At 50.2% G+C, this 18192-nt stretch overlaps 1 protein-coding gene across 1 annotated transcript in view; it reads right to left on the reverse strand.

Moving 5' to 3' along the window:
* Positions 1–18192, reverse strand: part of FBXW4 (F-box and WD repeat domain containing 4) — an 81244-nt gene that overhangs the window by 11885 nt on the left and 51167 nt on the right. Inside the window, exon 6 of the mRNA XM_021699734.2 lies at positions 1121–1186. Within this exon, the coding sequence (XP_021555409.2) occupies positions 1121–1186 (66 nt within the window). The remainder of the gene's footprint in view (positions 1–1120; positions 1187–18192) is intronic.

The following is an 18192-nucleotide window of genomic DNA, read 5'->3' on the forward strand; positions in this document are numbered from 1 at the left end:
ACTTATACACAAATGTTCATGACAACTTAATCTGCAATAGTCAAAAAACTGAAAATAACCCAATGTCCTTAGCGGGGGAGTGCTGCTCAATGGGAGAGTGCTGTGGTGCGTCCCCACCAGGGACCACTACCGAGCAACCTCGAGTAAAGCCCTCTCGGCGCAACTACCGTATGCTCTCATGACGCTTACACTGGGGGGAAGCAAATCTCAAAAGGTTACGTACATTACTCAATTTATATAATGCTTTCAAACTGATACAATTATAGAGACGGAGAACACATAGTGGTTGCCAGATGTTAGGGACAAGAGGGAGTGCCAGAGGGGATGGCAGGTAGACGGTGTGACTGTGACGGGGCAAGTGATGGTTCCAACAGTTCCGTATCCTAACTGTGGTAACAGTAATGTGAATCTACACATGGGATAAAATTGCACAGAACTACACACACACACACACACACAGAAATGACTACAATCTAAATAAAGTTCTGTGGATTATACCAATGTCGATTTCCTGGTTCTGATTTGTATTATGTATTATCCTATATATTATCTAATGTTACACAGGTACCTTGCTGTCCTATTTTGGGAACTTCTTATGAATCTATAATTATTTCAAAATAAAAAGCTAAAAAAACAAGACAAAAGCTCATCAGAATGGTAGATAATCCGACGGGAATGTGTCAAGCCTGCCAAGGCAGAGAATTGTGAATAAAACCTGGATGTATTTTAACTGTTCTGTATAATTCTTTTTATGGATCTGTAGGTCACTTCCGAAATCTTTATTTTAGGATAGATGGGATTTTATGTAGCCACATAATCAGACACTCCTTAGAGAAAAAGTATCGCAAATCCAAATGGTTGCTGTTATCCTAATTTCTAAGTGAAATTATTTACCTATTACAAATTCCTTCCAACAGTTTCCCAAGCTAACTCTAACGAGGCCAGGAGAGCGCGTGCACCTTGGAGGTGGTCAGTGGGTCGTGGGCCCGGTGCTTCCCAGCCTCCTCCTGGGCCACCTGGTGGCCAACGGGGCAGGTGGGCCGGACGGTCTTTGCTGTGCCTCCCTGGCTGCTCCAGCCCCACCCCCATGGGAAGCCACAGTGGCTCAGGAATCTCTTACCTGTTGAGGTCCCAGATTCTCAGGGGTGAGAAGTGCCCACAACAAGCCGTCCCGGTCACAAAAGAGCTGCCAAACAAAAGGAGAGCAGAGTCAGGACGGGCTTGTCAGAACCTGTGGTGGGGACGGCGACAGAGCTCCAAGTGCAGTGCTCGTTCTCCGGGGATCACGGAGTGGAGCCAGGACAAGAGAAGGTTTGGGGGGGGGGGCGTGTCGGAGAAGCTGCAGGAAGACGACTGGAAGTGCGGGGAGGTCTACAAGCCCCCAGGGACCCCCACAGGTGAAAGGACAGGGGAGCTCGCCGCTCAGAAAGGTCCTGTGGTCTCTGCCCGCCAGAACACCACATCTCTACATGTGCAACCCTCAGGCCAAGAGAGGGCAGGCCTGTCAGGCTGCAGAAAAGGCCCCCCGGGAACAGGCTGTTGGGGAGGGGAAGAGGAGGCCCTGGTCAGAGGTCAGAGTGATTGGGGGGCACTGCTGAAGGCGGTAAGAGCTAGGTAACGGGCTGCAAGCCCAGGGCAGACGTAACGGCACCGAAGTGCGCAGAGCGAACCATCAAAGGCCAGTAACTGCGGGTGTGCTGGTGCGCGAGGCCGGGAGGAGAGCACGCCAAGGGCCGGGGCGAGGGGGTGGGGGCGCCGCTGCTGTGGAGCGGGGGGTGGCAGGCGGCGGAGTTCAGAGCACAGTGACACTACTTCCCCAGAGTAACTCTCAAACCCCTAAGAAGTTCAACACATGCCATGTGCAGCTCCATTTTTAGGTGGAGGCACAAGGCAGGTGGGCAAGCTCTGCGCTGTGAGCCAGGCTGGTGAGCCCCAGGGCCACACCTGGGACCTGGGTGCCAGACCACGCCTTGGTGGAGGACTTGCTGGGTGGGGAGGGATGCTGGCGGGAACCCCAGCTGGAACTCCAGCTGGAACCCCTAACCCGGAGCAGGAGAGCTGAAAGCAGTTGTGTCACTCAGGAGCCCTGGGGCTGGATAAGGGCCTTGTCCCTACAGGTCGGGCGCTGGGGGGAGGGGGCTAGACAGACTAATGACCCGTTGGCCCATCCGCCCTGGCCCTGCCCAGCACCTGTGGCTCTCTGGTCCTAAGCAGGTCAGCGGGCAGACACAGTTCTGTAGCGAGGGCTCTGCAGAAGACAGAGGCTTTGGAGGGGGCGGTGGGGGGTGGGGTGGGGGGTGGGGGAGGTGGCCTGCAGTTGCTGATGGGGGCAGGCATTGGCCAAGCCACTGATGGACAATCCAAATTGCACGGCAGGTGTCTGTTTTTCAACCCCGAGCTGATAAAAAAGGCCACATGAGCCATCCTGGGGCTTCCATGCCTCAAGCCAAGACTTCCTCCTGGGACATGCTCCATCATCCCGGCTTCCTCCCGACCCCCGGGAGTGCCAGCGACCACTCCACTGGAATGGCAGCCAAAGCAGCCACTCTGTCCTGCCCCGAGTGACTCCCAGCCACTGGACACGGAAGCCCCGAATTACAAAGCCAGGAGAGGTTGTCCTCACCTCCCTCCCCTCCACATTTTTCTCTTGAGAGTAATCCATTAATAACTGGTAAAGCCAATTACCTTGGGATGGAAACATAATAGCCACTTGGAAAGCATTCGAGCGGGCAATTGGGCCCTTCAGACTTTCGAGGCGTGCAGGCCAGGTGAGGGGTGCAGGCCAGGTGAGGGGCGCCAGCGAGGATGCACAGACATCCAGGGAGGCCTGCGGCAGGCCTCTGACCGGCCACAGTCTTAACTAGTGACGAGGTAAGCTGAGATGAGGGGAAGGGGAGGAAGCCCCTGAACCTGAATCTGCCACTCCCAACAGCTCCCAGAAGGCTGGGGTGGGGCCACAAGCGCCTTCTCCTGGGACCCCCGTCCCTCTCTATTCCTGCCCCCCACCCCCACCCCGGCCCCGTCCATCTGCCACCGGCAGGAGTGCCTCTCACCTTCACGCCACACAAAGGCCTGTCATGATCACCTGGACACAGCACCCAGAAACGTTGCTTTCCAAAAGCCGCCCTCTTCCCTTGCCCAACCCTGTGGTGCAGGGAGGAAGAGAACGAAGGAAAGTAGAGAGCCCCCCCAACCCCCACCCGGCACACAGGGGGACCTGAGCGTGTAATCCAATTTAACACTCGGTACAAGCCCCGTAAGCAGCAGTCAAGCAGCCTGGGAGCCAGGTTCCGCTGGGGACACACACCGGGCCTCACGCCCACACCATGGGGACGGCCAGGACTCACGGGGGTGAAGCTGGCTGCAGACACGGCCCTGCACACCTCCCACTATTCCTCCCTGCTTGTGGCCACGCTCGCTCCCTGCCTCACACTCCACTTTCCATGGACTTCAGGAGGCATCAGGCAAAAGCCACAGACCAGCCACATCCAGGGTCGGGAGATGAGAAGGGTGTGCCCACGTGCAGTCTTGCCCAAGCGTAGGAGACACGTGGAGCGCGAGAGAAGACGGAACTCGCGGTCCTGGGACGCCCGAAGGATGCTTCCCACCACACGGTAAGTTCACCAGATAGAAGCTATGGTTCCCACCGTTCAAGAAGGGAAAACGAAGTGCCAGCCAGGCTCCCAGGGATTTTCATCAACTCCCTCTGCACACTTGCTCCCCTCCCCAGAGCCGCACTGGATAAGGTGCTCCCAACCTTAGGAGCCGGTGGGGTGGGATGTGCGCCTCGCAGGAGGCCTCCTGCCCCCACGAGCTCAGCCTCCACCAGGCCATCTCGCGGCCTCCACGGGCAGCAGTCCACCTTCGTCCGCCAGCAGATGGTCCACGCCCTCACCGTGCCCGGCCCTGCGCCCCGCGGGCCCGAAGTTCCCAACAAATGCTCGGAGGCACCCTAAACGGACACACGCACTACCCCTTCGATGGTGCCTCCCAAGAGACTACTCCGGGGGTCTGACCCGTTAAAAGGTCTTTGCTATCATCTCAACTTAGAGTCTGAAGTTACGGAAAAAGCCAGCTCTCCTCAGAACGATAAGAAGAGTCAAATGGCTTTTGCCCTCAGTCCCATCTTGTTCTTAGGGGTGTCCTAGGAACAGGGACGGCAAACCCATGCTGAAGCAGAAGCTGCTGGCTCCCCAGGGGACTTGACCAGCCTTCTTCCGAGTCTCTACCAGGCTTTATCTTACCCTCAGGGGACACATGGTATTTTGGGGGTTATCTCTCCATCTTCCCTTTGAGATCATGGACCATCTGGTGGCTCCTGTGTCCTCTGGTGCCCGGCACAGGGCCTGGCCTAGAAGAGGTACTTGGTCCAAGTCTGTGGAATTGGACCGAAAGGGCCCTGTGGAGCTCACAGCCGACAAGGCCGGGGAAGCTAGACCTAGGAGCTGTGAAGAGGTCCCTCTGCTTCCTAAATAACTCCCACATCACCAGACTCAGACCTGAAGGACACATGCCACAGTCCCACATCGTTGGGGAAGTGAAATCCCTCATAAGCACCACAACCAGATTATAGATGAGAAGTACCAACAGTACCTACACATTAATGTCCAAACACACACATTCTTGTACAAGCACACACACTCTCTCAGCTTGAGGGTCTAAGAGTCATTCTGATTCTGGGGCGCCTGGGTGGCTCAGTCGGTTAAGCATCCACCTTTGGCTCAGGTCATGATCTCAGGGTCCTGGGATCGAGCCCCGCTCAGTGGGGAGTCTGTTTCTCCTCTGCCTCTCCCCACTTATGCTCTCAATCTCTCTCTTGCTCTCTCAAATAAATAAAATCTTTTAAAAAATAAATAAATGTCATTCTGATTCTATAAACTCTACTCTCTTCAGATGAGAAAGCCCCTATCGGAAGCTAGGCTCCTCCCATGTCCCACCTTGCCCCAGACCTTGTCCAGATTCCCGACCTACCTTCCTGGCCCCCTGGTCCCAGCTCAAGCAAACCTGGCATCACAGAGATCATCCTCAGGCCCAAGAAGATGATGCAGGAGCCCCCACATCAGAGAGAGACCCCAGGAGCATCAGGGGTTCTGGTACTCAAATTGAGGAATGGAAAACAACAAGAACCAGAAGAGAGGAGGAGGGAAGAAGGGAAATTACTCAGGCATGAGCAGGCCGGGAAGAAGGTAGGCTCCTTTAGGGCCTCTTTTTTTTTTTTTTTTTTAAAGATTTTATTTCTTTGACAGAGAGAGCGAGCACAAGCAGGGGGAGCGGCTGGCAGAGGGAGAAGCAGGCTCCCCGTTGAGCAGGGAGCCCGACGTGGGGCTTGATCCCAGGACCCCGGGATCATGATTTGAGCCGAAGGCAGTCGCTTAACCCACTGAGCTGCCCAGGCACCCCTCCTTTAGGGCCTCTTAATGACACTCGTCATTTGCTGAGCACTTGCTATGTGCTAGCTTCTGAGGAAGGGTTTCAAAAACCTCATCCCATCCAATCCTCATAACCCAGTGCAGCAGATACCACTGGCCCTATTTTACAGGCCAGAAAACTGAGGCCCATGGCTCCCACAAGGAGCCACGAGCAGAGCCGGGATCTGAGCCAGGGCCTGGCCCGGTGCCTTCTCTCGCCGCACCTCGCATGATGCCAGACACCGCCTGAGACCTCGAGTGCTTGTCGGATGAACAAACGGACAACTGAACCAACGGCTCCACCTGGAAGAAGAAAGGGGCGGCCGAGCGGCCCAGCGGCAGAGGGGCGTGCTTCGCAGCTGTGCCCTGTGGCTGGCCCGGAGCCACCCAGCCGGCCCGGGCCCCGGCCGCCTCTGAGCCGCGCCTGACACACTTTGGCAAGGGAGGCCACCAGAGCTGTCACATCAGTCACCAACATGCCCATCAAGTGTATTCAGTTCTCTTCAACCCGCATTGGCATTTTAATTACTGTTGGGTAAACTAATTTGTACAAATGAAGGCCGGGCTGCCTAATAGAATATGCAAGCTCTCTGACCTCTGACAGGCACTGACACGAGATACAAAGGCCGCCGAGGAAGGCTTTTTATCTGAGCCTTATTACTCTCTATTACTCCAATTAGTCAGGCTCCAGTGCTCCTAATTGGAGGAAAAATTGCAATTAAATCAATTTTTGATGGGCTGCAAGTGGGCTCCCGAACCGCCCTGCTTGTGAAACACTGATATTATAGCGGCAAAGGTCACGGGCCCCATCGGCACCTGGGGTCCCCCCGAGTTCCCGTGGCCCCCTCCGAAAATGCCTCAAGGAAACCCCGGCTGCTCCAAGGCTGGGAAGGAGGGAGTCATTAGAACATGTCAGGTCTCATTGCTGCGGCCGCCATCTGCTAACCTGCGCCACCGCCATCATTACGACGGCTCGGTCCCCGAGCAGGAATGCAGCGCGGAGGTCACCGAAACGGGCTGGGCCAGGGCAGCCGGGAGCAGGAGCGCCGTGACAGCACGGCGAGGGAGGGCCCGCGGGGTGGGAGCACGAGGGCAAGGGAAGTCAGGAAGGGGAGAAGGGAGAGACACAGGCCGGGGCCGTGGAAGTGTAAGGCAGCCAGCTCCCCAGATCCAGCCAATGGGGCACCCTGGGCCACCCAACGGGAAGGGAAATGTATGTGTCTGGAAAGGAAAAAAAAAAAAAAAGAGGGAGAGAGGCAAAGAAATGTTGTTCTCTTTTGGGCAAACATCCCACACTGCAGCTGGGGAAACCTCCTCCTGAATGCTGTACACGGACCACAAGGCTGAGAGGCACATCGGTGATGGGGCAGGAGCTCACGGGGGGGCCTACCGTCCACAGGAGCACCTGCCTGTAAGGGCTGGGGGGTGCCCAGAACCAAAGCTGTAGGACCAGGGAGGGGACAGTAAATACAACTGTGTTCATCAAACCAAAGGGTAATGAGACCAAGAGGCCTATCTGAAGCTTGAATGCGCCAAGCTTAAGGCAAATAAAAAGAAGGTCCGTTTCACATTATCTCAAAGAAATGGCAGAGACAGAAAATATCAATCCAAAAGGGAGTTTAGCCAACTTCATGGATTATTGAACCAAAATGTGTTAACAGAGAAAGGAGTCCTCCAAGGGGTCAAGACCAAAAAGACGTTAAGTAAATGATGGTCCATCTACTTAATGGAATATTACACAGTCATTTAAAATGATGCTCCCAAGCAGTACAGGCAAGATGCTCAGGACACTATTATAAGAAAAAAAGTAGAGGACAAACAGCCTTAATAACAACTGCTTTTTTTAAAGCCTGTGCATAGAAAAGGAAAGAGTGGAAAGAAACATGCTAAGATGCTCAGTGATTATGTTTGGGCAGCAGAGTAATTAGCAATTCTTTCTTTTAAATTTTCCAAATCTTCTTTAATGAGCAGGCACTAATTTTTAAAGAGAAAACTGTATTTATGCCTTGTAAGGGAAAACACAACATAACCGGACTCCTGTCTACTGACTCGTGGCCAAGAGCAGGTAGACCCAATAGAGAGCCTCCTGCTAGAGCAGGTGGCAGCAACAGGGGCCCCGGTACACCTTGGACTGAAGCTTTGGGACTGACCAGTGGCCCAAGGTTAGTCAGGGAGCCCAGATCTGAAGTGAGGGGCTCCACTGGCCTCTGTCTCCCAACTAGGCACAAGCCATTTGCAAGCAAGAGCAACTCCTGACTCCAACAGCCGGGGGAGGCCCAGAACACCGCTCAGTCACACCCACACCCACCCCCCCCCAAGCCTCTCTTAGTTCAAGTGCATCAAGACAGGATGGTATAAGTGGTCACCTTGAAGGTCAGGCTCTAGACAAGAGTGACCAGAGGCTGGGTTCCAGTGTTCACATTCCCACTGCAACCCTAACAAACAACGACCAACAAAACAAGTTTGCCACCACTCCATGGATGAGGGCAGTCCTACAGCTGGAAAATGCCTCCAAAGAAACACACGTGGTCATTTTCCATTTTAACCAATGTAAAAAACTCAGTCCGAAAAAGGATGCAAGATCCTGGCCCAGGTTAGAGAAGAGGAATCTTGAGGTAGCTCTTCCCAAATGCACACATTCCACTCAAGAAGTAGGAACTCACAAACCTGTTACAATGGAAGAACAGAGTAACAGGAAAAATTAAGGACACCAAAAACAAGAAGTCACTGTACAATCTATGAATTAAACAAGATGTGTTGGGGGCTGCACGGAGAAGGGCTTCTATGCTCTATTTTCCACCTGCATGGCCTCTAAACACAAGAACTGCTCCACCTGATCCCAAGAGGAAGAAATGGCACTATGTTCCAGTGAAGCACAAGCTGGCTGGGTTGGACTGACTGAGAAATGATGACGTAAGACTCACACAACTGTGTGCCCAATAAGAGGCATGGCACGAGATCAAGATGGTCATTATTTGCAGACAATATAATTGCCTACTGAGAAGATCCAAAACTGAATAAACTATTATAGTGAATAGCAGGGTTAGCATGCTGTGCACACAGCCTCGGGGCTCCTGGCTCTACCAGCTAGTAAGTACATGAACTTGGACGAGGTATTTAACTTCTCTGATAACCAGCTTCTTTATCTGTGAGATAGAAATAATATAGCTTAGGCATGGGCTTGTTGTAAAAATGATAGGAGATAGGCTACTTAAGTGGTATGTGGAACACAGCAAATACCTGCAGACATCAGCTATTATTATACACCAGCAATCACCAACCAAAATGTAACTAGAAATCCATTCACAAAAAAAGAATTTAAAAGTTGTAAAATAGCCAAGAATAAACCTAACAAAAACCCTAAACCACCACCAACAGAAAACAAGACAGGCGCATATTAAAAAAAATAAAACCAAACTATAAAGCTTTACTGAAGGTCACAGAATTGCTGAATATGTAGAAAGATATACCATGTTCCCGGATAGGCAAGTCTCAAGATCTAAAACTGTCACTTCTCAAAAACAAATAAAATAAAACTGTCACTTCTTCCTTAATTAATCAATAAATTCAATAGTCCCATCCAAACAAGATTTTTTACTTAATCAATTGATTCTAAAATTCATCTGGAAGTGGAAATGTACAAGAATAATCAAGAAATATTTTTTAAAGAAGGGGTCCACCTGCATGGCCTCTAAACACAAGAACTGCTCCACCCGATCCCAAGAGGAAGAAATGGCACTATGTTCCAGTGAAGGTTTGTGTTTTTGTTTTTTTTTTTAAGATTTTATTTTGGGGGCACCTGGTGGCTCAGTTGGTTGGGTGTCTTCGGCTCAGGTCATGACCTCACGGTTGCTGGATCAAGGCCTGCCTCAGTCTCTGCTCTTAGTGGAATCTCTCTACCTGAGATTCTCTCTCTCTCTCTCCCCCTCTGCCCCTCCACCAACTTGGGCACACTCACTCTCTCTCTAAAATAAATAAATTTTTTTTAAAGATTTTATTTATTTATTCATGAGAGAGAGAGAGAGAGGCAGAGGCAGAGGGAGAAGCAGGCTCCCCGCGGAGCAGGGAGCCCGACGCGGGACTCGATCCCAGGACCCTGGGATCATGACCTGAGCCGAAGGCAGACGCTTAACCGACTGAGCCACCCAGGCGTCCCTAAAATAAATAAATCTTTAAAAAATATATATTTTTTAAGTAATCTCTATTCCCAGTGTGGGGCTTGAACTCAAAACTCTGAGATCAAGAGTCACATGCTCCACTGACTGAGCCAGCCAGGCACCCCAAGAAAGAAGTTGTTCTACCAGATATCAAACATACTCTAATGCTGCAGTATGATGTTCATGCTGGAATAGGTCAATGGATTAGAATAAGAATCCAAAGTTATACCCATGTATTTGTAAGGAATTAGTAAATCCTAAACATGGCTTTTTTTTTTTTTTTTTAAGATTTTATTTCTTTGAGAGAGAGCATGTGCACGCACAAGCAGGGGGAGGGGCGGGCAGAGGGAGAAGCAGCACCCCCCCCCCCCCCGGGGGCAGAGCAGGGAGCCTGATATGGGGCTCAATCCCAGGACCGGGGAATAATCACCTGAGCTGAAGGCAGTCGCTTAATTGACTAAGCCACCCAGGCAACCCCCTAAACATGGCTTTTAAAGACAGTCAAGACAGACTGAACCAATCAGTAAAGGGTAGAGACACCACAAAACACACGTTTGGAAAGAAAATATTAGAGCACTACCTCAGAGCAGACCTCAATTCCAGCTGGATTAAGGGGAGAAAACTTTTCAAAAACTACATGAAAGACCATAAAAGTATTAGAAGAAAATGTAGGAAGATACTTTTACAATCTTGGAGTGGGAAAGACATTCTTAAGCAGAAACAGAACTCTGAGTCCATAAAGGTAAAGAGGACAGAACTCTTCTCCAAACAACCAAACTTCCACGTGACAGAAGACACTATCAACGTCGGCTGAAAGGAATTACCAAATATATATAATAATCAAAACGTTCAGGGCGTCTGGGTGGCTCAGTTGTTAAGCGTCTGCCTTTGGCTCAGGTCATGATCCCAGGGTCCTGGGATCGAGTCCCGCATCAGGCTCCCTGCTCCGCGGGAAGCCTGCTTCTCCCTCTCCCACTCCCCCCTGCTTGTGTTCCTGCTCTCGCTATCTCTCTCTCTGTCAAATAAATAAATAAAATCTTTAAAAAAAAAAAATGTTCATATGCAGGACATATCAAGAAATCTTTTTTTTAAAGATTTTATTTATTTATTTGAAAGCGAGAGAGAGTGGGCAGGGTGAGGGGCAGAGGGAGCAGCAGGGGAGCCCGATGTGGGGTTCAATCCCAAGACTCTGGGATCATGAGCCAAGCCAAAGGCAGACACCCAACTAACTGAGCCACCCAGGCACCCCCATATCAAGAAATCTTGTAAGTCACAAGGGGAAAAGATAGATTAAGGAGCAAAAAATATATATTTTTTAAAGATTTTATTTATTCACTTGATAGAGACAGCGAGAGAGGGAACACAAGCAGGGGGAGCAGGAGAGGGAGAAGCAGGCTTCCCGCTGAGCAAGCAGGGAGCCCCTGCCCCAGTGAGCAAAAATTTTTAATAATTTATAAAAAAAAAATACACATGGCCAAGGAACATGATGTAAACCTTCTAGTAATCAAAGAATTACAAGTTAGACCAACAGTGACAATGGCTACATTCGCTTCTAGAGCATTTTACTGCATACCAGGCACTGTTCTAAGCTCATTATATATGTATATTCATTCATTTAACCCTTAAGATACTCCTACATATTTGATGATAGTTTCCAGATATAAAAACAATATGGTAGTTAAAGTTTTAAAGCATCACCATCTTTCAGAATACACACTGAAATGTTTATTTATATGATGTTTGCGTCACAAAACTACAGAAGGGATAGTGTGTGGGGCGTACTGAAACAGAAGGATTGACCAAGAATTGGCAATTATTCTACTGCTATATATTTTGAAATTTCCATAAGAAAAAGGTTTTTTTTTAAGTTATTATGAGGTATTAACTGCCAGTGTCATTCCCCTTTCACAGATGAGGAAATTGAAGAATAGAGAGGTTACATAATTCACCAAGGTCACACAACTAGTACGTGGAAGGATTCAGGACTTGACCTCAGCCAGGCGTGCTTAAGTCCAGCTCATAATCACACTTCTATAACCACTCCCAAAATTAGATCATTTTTTTTTACCTATGAGAGAAGCAAAAATTTTCTTAAAAACAAAATTTTCAAAAAACAAAACACCTGGGTGACTTGGTCAATTAAGTGACCGACTCTTGGTTTCAGCTCAGGTTGTGATCTCAGGGTCCTGGGATAGAGCCCCATGTCTCACTCCCTGCTCAGCAAGGAGTCTGCTTCTCCCACTGCCCCTCCCCCCTGCTCGCTCACACTCATGCACACACACTCTCTCTAAAATAAATAAATCTTGGGGCGCCTGGGCGGCTCAGTCGGTTAAGCGTCTGCCTTCGGCTCAGGTCATGATCCTGGGGTCCCGGGACTGAGTCCCAAGTAAGGCTCCCTGTTCGGCGGGAGCCTGCTTCTCCCTCTCCTCCCCACTTGTGCTCTCTCTCACAATCTCTGTCACTATCTGTCTCTCTCTCAAATAAATAAAATCTTTTAAAAAATTTGTTTTAAATCTTAAAAAAAAAAAAAAAACCCACCTGATATTACCCAGTACTGATAAGTCTAAGAGGAAATAGCTAATTGTGTACATTGTTTGTGGGTGTATATATTCTGATACTGTCCAACTGGAGGGCAACTGGCAGCATCTAAAAACTTTCAAATGCATTCATCCCTCAATCCAGCAAGTCTCTTCTAAGGATCTCTCCTAGAAAAACACCTGACCATCTGCACTGAGGCCAGACAAGCTCTGGTGTTTTTTCAGGTTTGCTGATGAACATGAGTGGCTGGCATCTGAAGAGGGGCATGAGGTGTGAGGATGAAAACCATTAGGATCAACTGGGGCTTCACAAACAAACAAAGAGGAGAGCACAGCTCGCCTGGAGAACTGCTCAGATAAGCCGGACATAAACTTAACACGTTTATTTTAAAATCTGATTCTTGGGGCACCTGGGTGGCTCAGTTGTTAAGCGTCTGCCTTCGGCTCAGGTCATGATCCCAGGGTCCTGGGATCGAGTCCCGCATTGGGCTCCCTGCTCCGCGGGAAGCCTGCTTTTCCCTCTCCCACTCCCCGATTGTGTTCCCTCTCTCGCTGTCAAATAAATATATAAAATCTTAAAATATATATATATAATCTGATTCTTTCTAAACATACTCACATTAACAAACCACAGAGGGACCTCAAAATTCAGAGTTAATCCAGATTTGGGCAGGGGCATTAAGTACTTATAACACCAACAGAGAAGAGACATGAGGTCAGGTCAAAGAAAAATCTGTGATCCACGATCCTGAGGCCTTACATCCGTGACCTGCTGTCATATTTAGGCCCAGCAATGGACTCCCTAGAGATGGACCTGGCTCTCCTTTTTATTCTCAATATTCCATAAGCATCCATGTGAGAAGCACCAATGTCATATTCATGTGACAAGCATCAAAGCACAATCAACCTTCTAGAAAGAGGTGCTTTCTGATAAACAAAGGTCAGGAGAGCCCATACACATGACCCGCCACAAGACTGAGTGGCCTTTCCTCCTCCAATGGCCTCGTAACTCTAGCAAGGCTTAAAGTAAGAGAAGCCCTAGTGACACACCGATGAAAGAGAGTCCCACAGTGACACCCAGCAAACTAAAAACACGCAAGCAGAGGGTGGGAATGTTGACCTATAGATTCACCGCCACCATCCACATCCCGGGACCACTTCCCTTTCACCCAAACAAGCTGGGAGAAGGGCAGGAGAAGCTCTCCACTCCTCAACCTTGTCTGACTGCTGTGGCATGTTCCACCATCACCCTGAAAGCTGGCGGGGGGAGGCGGGGAGTTGGAGAGGGAAGGGGGTGTCGTGGAGGCCGACCGGCCAGTAGGGCCTGCTAGGCATCATGAAGTATGCACGGCAGGGCTTCAGAAGTACAGCCCATGACAAGAAGCAACGAGAGGTGTCTGTGTACACAGGAGGGGAAGCCTGTCCCTCGAGAAAGAAGGGCTCCATTGTAGAGGAGGGCCAGCAGCAGACCGTGGTGTGCAAACCCAACCAGTACCTCGTGTCCGCTCCTTCTAACGGGACGAAAGGGCCCCAGAGTCCTTGCTTTGGCCACACAGACCGAGGCCTACATTACAGGGGGCAGTGGGAAGCGGGGGATGGTAGAAAAGGCAACTGAAGTCCTTTCCCGCCAGACTTCCATTACAGGGCTTTCCAGGAAGGCAAAGTTCTAAGAATCCCCCTCATTTCCAGATCAGTTAGCAGCAGCAGGAATCTGATCTGAACTTTGTTCCTGCCCTCCTGACCCTGGCACAGGAGAGGAGAGGCAGGAGTCTGTCTTCTATCCTATTCTGCAAGGTAAACTGTACTCCTTGAGCATCATTCAGGCCTCCTGCTAGTCGCTGCCCTCTGTAGGAGGCTCAGCCAGGTCAGAGTCTGTCATCCCAGACTCTCTCTCTCTGCCCCACTGGCACGACACTGGGCCACTCACTGTTCATCTGTCTAAGCTCACATATCCACAGCCAGGTCCTTTCCCCTGTGCAGGTCATGTTAAGAAAGCGGCAGGTTTTTGTAAGGACTCTATTAACAGCTTAGAGAGGAGGAATCTCTCATCAGCAGATCAGTAATAAAGTGAGGCGTGCCTGGGTGGCTCAGTCGGTTAGGCGTCTGCCTTTGGCTGGGGTCATGATCCTGGGGTTCTGGGATCGAGCCCCGCATCGTGCTCCCTGCTCAGCAGGGAGCCTGCTTCTCCTTCTCCTCCCGGCCCACTATCTGTGTCTCTCTCTCAAATAAATAAATAAAATCTTTTTTAAAAAAATGTGAAAGTGAGGAAGAGGAAGCAAGAGGCTCTAGTTTAACAGTTCTCTCCAGACTCTTGGTTTGAGAGCTGGTGGTCAAGGCTCTGAGCTTGGTCACCATCCACATACTAATGCCATTCACATAGACACTTTAGGGCCAGATGTCATGGAGTAATTTGGCCTTTATGAAAATAGACACCAATTGTTCTATCGCCCTACAATCTCCCTCCATATGGGTGATTCCTGAGAGACTTCCTCCTTGGCCACAGTTAATGGATCAAGGGGTAGGCAGCTGACCCAAGCTGGGCCAATGAGTCTCTGCCCTGGGATTTTGGGGAAGCCAGTCACTCTCCATGACTTCAACCATGAGTTGCCAAATTCAGGGGCTCTTGGTAGCCTCCAGAACAAGCTGGTAAGCTGGGGAAAGAAAGGTGCAGAGGTCGAGGAAGAAACAAAGATGAGTACCCCAAAAGGATAAAGTCCTGGCAGCACTGTGGCCTCTGTCTGGGTCCAGCCACTCCTGAGCCCAGCTGTATTTGTGCTCCTCCTTTGGCTTGGTGGCTCAGCTTTACTCTTGGATTTCATGAGCCAAACATTCCCAGCTTTATTTAAGTTCATGTGGACTTGGTTTCTGTCACTTACAACCACTGTGTCCTGACCACCACAGAGCCTCTGTTCAGTAGCTACTGAGCTTCTCCCCCATCTGACTGTTTCTCACTGACAGATGCACAACAGGCTTTGCCAGGCACCTACTGCACACCGTGAGGCCTGGCTAAGGACACCACAACCGTGAAGTCAATAGCTGGTGTGACTACCACGAGAGCTGATAAAGCAGGACAGCATAGGCTGGACTGTAACTTTGAAAGGGGATGAAGTGTTCTCATACCCTGAGGCCCAAGGAGAGGGCCAGGAAAAAGTCTACTCTCCCACTCCCAGCAAAGGGTGGACAAGATCAGATAATAAAGGCGTCTTGCTGGCTCAGTCGAAAAGAGCACACGACTTTTGATCTTGGGGTGGTGAGTTCAAGCCCCACACTGGGCATAGAGCTTACTTTAAAAAAAATTTTTTTTTAAAAAAGAATAGATAATGAAGATGTGCTTGAAAGACTGGATCATCCTTTTGAAGGCAGAAAGCCCTGATCTTAGGAGATTTGGCCTCTTGGATCCTTCCTGACAGACTGAGTACAAGTTTGGCCAGCACCCACAAGGCACCTCTCCCGGGCCAGCACCTGGATCCCTGGAGCGCTAGCACCCTGAGGGCGTGGCTCATTTAAAGATGGGGGTCCCAGCATCGATCAGACCTGAATTACAGATGCACACAGAACAACTGGTAAGATGGAGATGAGAATGTGGAAGTTGATTCTATGTTCTCTTTGTGTGTGTTTGAGAGTTTTCAAGATTAAAAATTTAAAAATAAACACACACATATACACACGAAAGTAAAACTTTGTAACCCCAAGCAACCCCTTTGTCACAGCTCCTTTTCTCTCTTCCCACCCTGACTCAGTACTAACAGCTCCCAACACAAGGGGAAAACAGATCTGGCCATATGCGCAAACTCAAATATTCCACCGCTGGATCCCTCTAAAGGGACACACCAAATGCAGGAGGGACCAAGCAGGAAACCCACACATCGCAGGTACAACTTTTTCTTAAAAAACAAAAAGCAAAGGGGTGCCTGGGTGGCTCAGTCGGTTAAAAGCACCTGCCTTCAGCTCAGGTCATGATCCCAGGGTCCTGGGATCAAGCCCTGCATAGGGCTCCTTGCTCAGGGGGGGAGCCTGCTTCTCCCACTCCCTCTGCCACTCCCCCTGCTTGTGTGCTCGTTCTCTCTCTCTCAAATAAATAAAATCTTAAAAAAAAAAAAAAACAAATAAAACGAACTCCACACATACTTCAAACAGTCCCCAAAAACCCACTCGTTTTTTTTTTTTTTTTTTAAGATCTTATTTATTCGACAGAGAGAGACACAGCGAGAGAGGGAACACAAGCAGGGGAAGTGGGAGAGGGAGAAGCAGGCTTCCCGCAGAGCAGGGAGCCCAGTGCGGGGCTCGATCCCAGGACGCTAAGATCATGACCTGAGCCGAAGGCAGACGCTCAACAACTGAGCCACCCAGGCGCCCCCCGCTCCTTCTTTTTAATGAATCTGGACCTAGGTCAGGAAGCCACCTAAAGTCATAAATCAGAAATCAGGTATGAAGAAACCAAGGCCCACTCACGGAAAACCACATTCTGGAGCATAAAATAATAAATGATATCATATGTCGTATAAAAACTTTATAAATACATCACCATATAGTCCGTAAATAGACACGTGAATGTGCTGATGTGTGTCTACCTAGTCTATCTATATAAAAAAATCTGAAACAAAACGTGACATGTTCCTCTGAAGACCCATGTCCTTACAGGTAGCCACTGTGTGAAGCCTGTCACAGTGAACAGCGCCCCCATTCCTGTTTCTCTGAGCTATTCCACACCCTCCCTGAGCCCCCCAAATTCCAACCAGCCCCTGCTCTCCCTAAAGCCTCCCCTCCCCACTCCGGCTCAGGACTTTGTCAACAGCCCTCACCTCCCCACTGCCAGCCTGTAGGCACCAAATTCTACCTCCTAAGGCCCCTTGGTAGGCAAATAACTTGGCATATTTGTTTTCTGGGAAAAGTCAACCCCTCGATGTTTAATTTCACCTCTTTGGAACAGTGGAATAATGTTCCAATAATAATAATCATGAGCCACAGGGAAGCGCTGAGGCCAGGACAGTACCTGACTCGGTGCCATGCCCACCATCAGCGCCACCAGGCCCTCCCCTGAAGTACCAAGATTTGGGGCAGGGCGGGGTGTGGTACCTATGCTACCTGTGATCTGGGGGTACACACGTGCATATGCACCTATAAATTACCAAATGATAGACTCCTGATAGAAAAGTCTACCTCCCTCCCTCCCATCTTCCCTAGATAAGATCAGATCACCTTGTCTTTCCACCTTCTGTTTCCCATCAGAGATTGGGGGTGGGGGGGTTTGCCAACTGGAGACTCCCACCGTATGCTCTATTAGCCAAGTCAGATACCAAGAAAGTACGTGCCAGGCCGCTGATTTCTTTCCTGCTGAGTCTCCACACCTCACCCCCACCCAAGCAATGTGGGGCAGAACACTATGGAGATTAGCATGTCCGTCCATCACTCCCCTCCAGCCCATTCCTAGCCCAGGCCCAGTAGGTGGCTGCTGGCCATTCAGCTCAGCGGCCGGACTGTCCGAGGTCGAAAGCTATGTCATGGCTCACCTCCCAGGTGCTGGTATTTGGCTCCTGGGAGGAGAGAGAACATGGGCCCAGTCACAGCCTTGGAAAGAGGTGCAGGCCCAGCTGGGTTGTCTTGGCCTTGCCACCCTTGGCTGAGAAGACACATGTAAGTGCACACACGCGCACGCACACACACGCGCGCACACACACACACAGCCTGTGTTTGCTCCCCTCGGTAAGGCGGCACCCAGGATGCCACACACATAATCACACAGACACACCCACCACCACAGCTTGATGTTTCCACTCCTAATGAGGACGGGACAGCAGGTCAGTGGACACACTCACGTCCCACCCATAGATACCCTGCCACACAACCTGTGTAAGCGCTGTGCCCAGAGTCTCTACCCAAAGTTGTGATGTTTAGTCAGCCCAGGTGTTAAGCCCCTGCCATTTTCTGCCCCCTTCGGCCTGTCTCTGTCCCTCCCTCTGCCCTCCTGCCCGGTAAGTGCTTTCAGGCCACACAATGAGTAGTAGGAGGAGAAACACTTCTATTGAGGAAGGCGTTTTGTTGTTTCATCCCAAGGGAGGGGCAGGGGTAGGGAAGGGGGGAGACCCACAA

This window comes from Neomonachus schauinslandi, chromosome 6, assembly GCF_002201575.2.
Source record: "Neomonachus schauinslandi chromosome 6, ASM220157v2, whole genome shotgun sequence".
Taxonomy (NCBI): domain Eukaryota; kingdom Metazoa; phylum Chordata; class Mammalia; order Carnivora; family Phocidae; genus Neomonachus; species Neomonachus schauinslandi.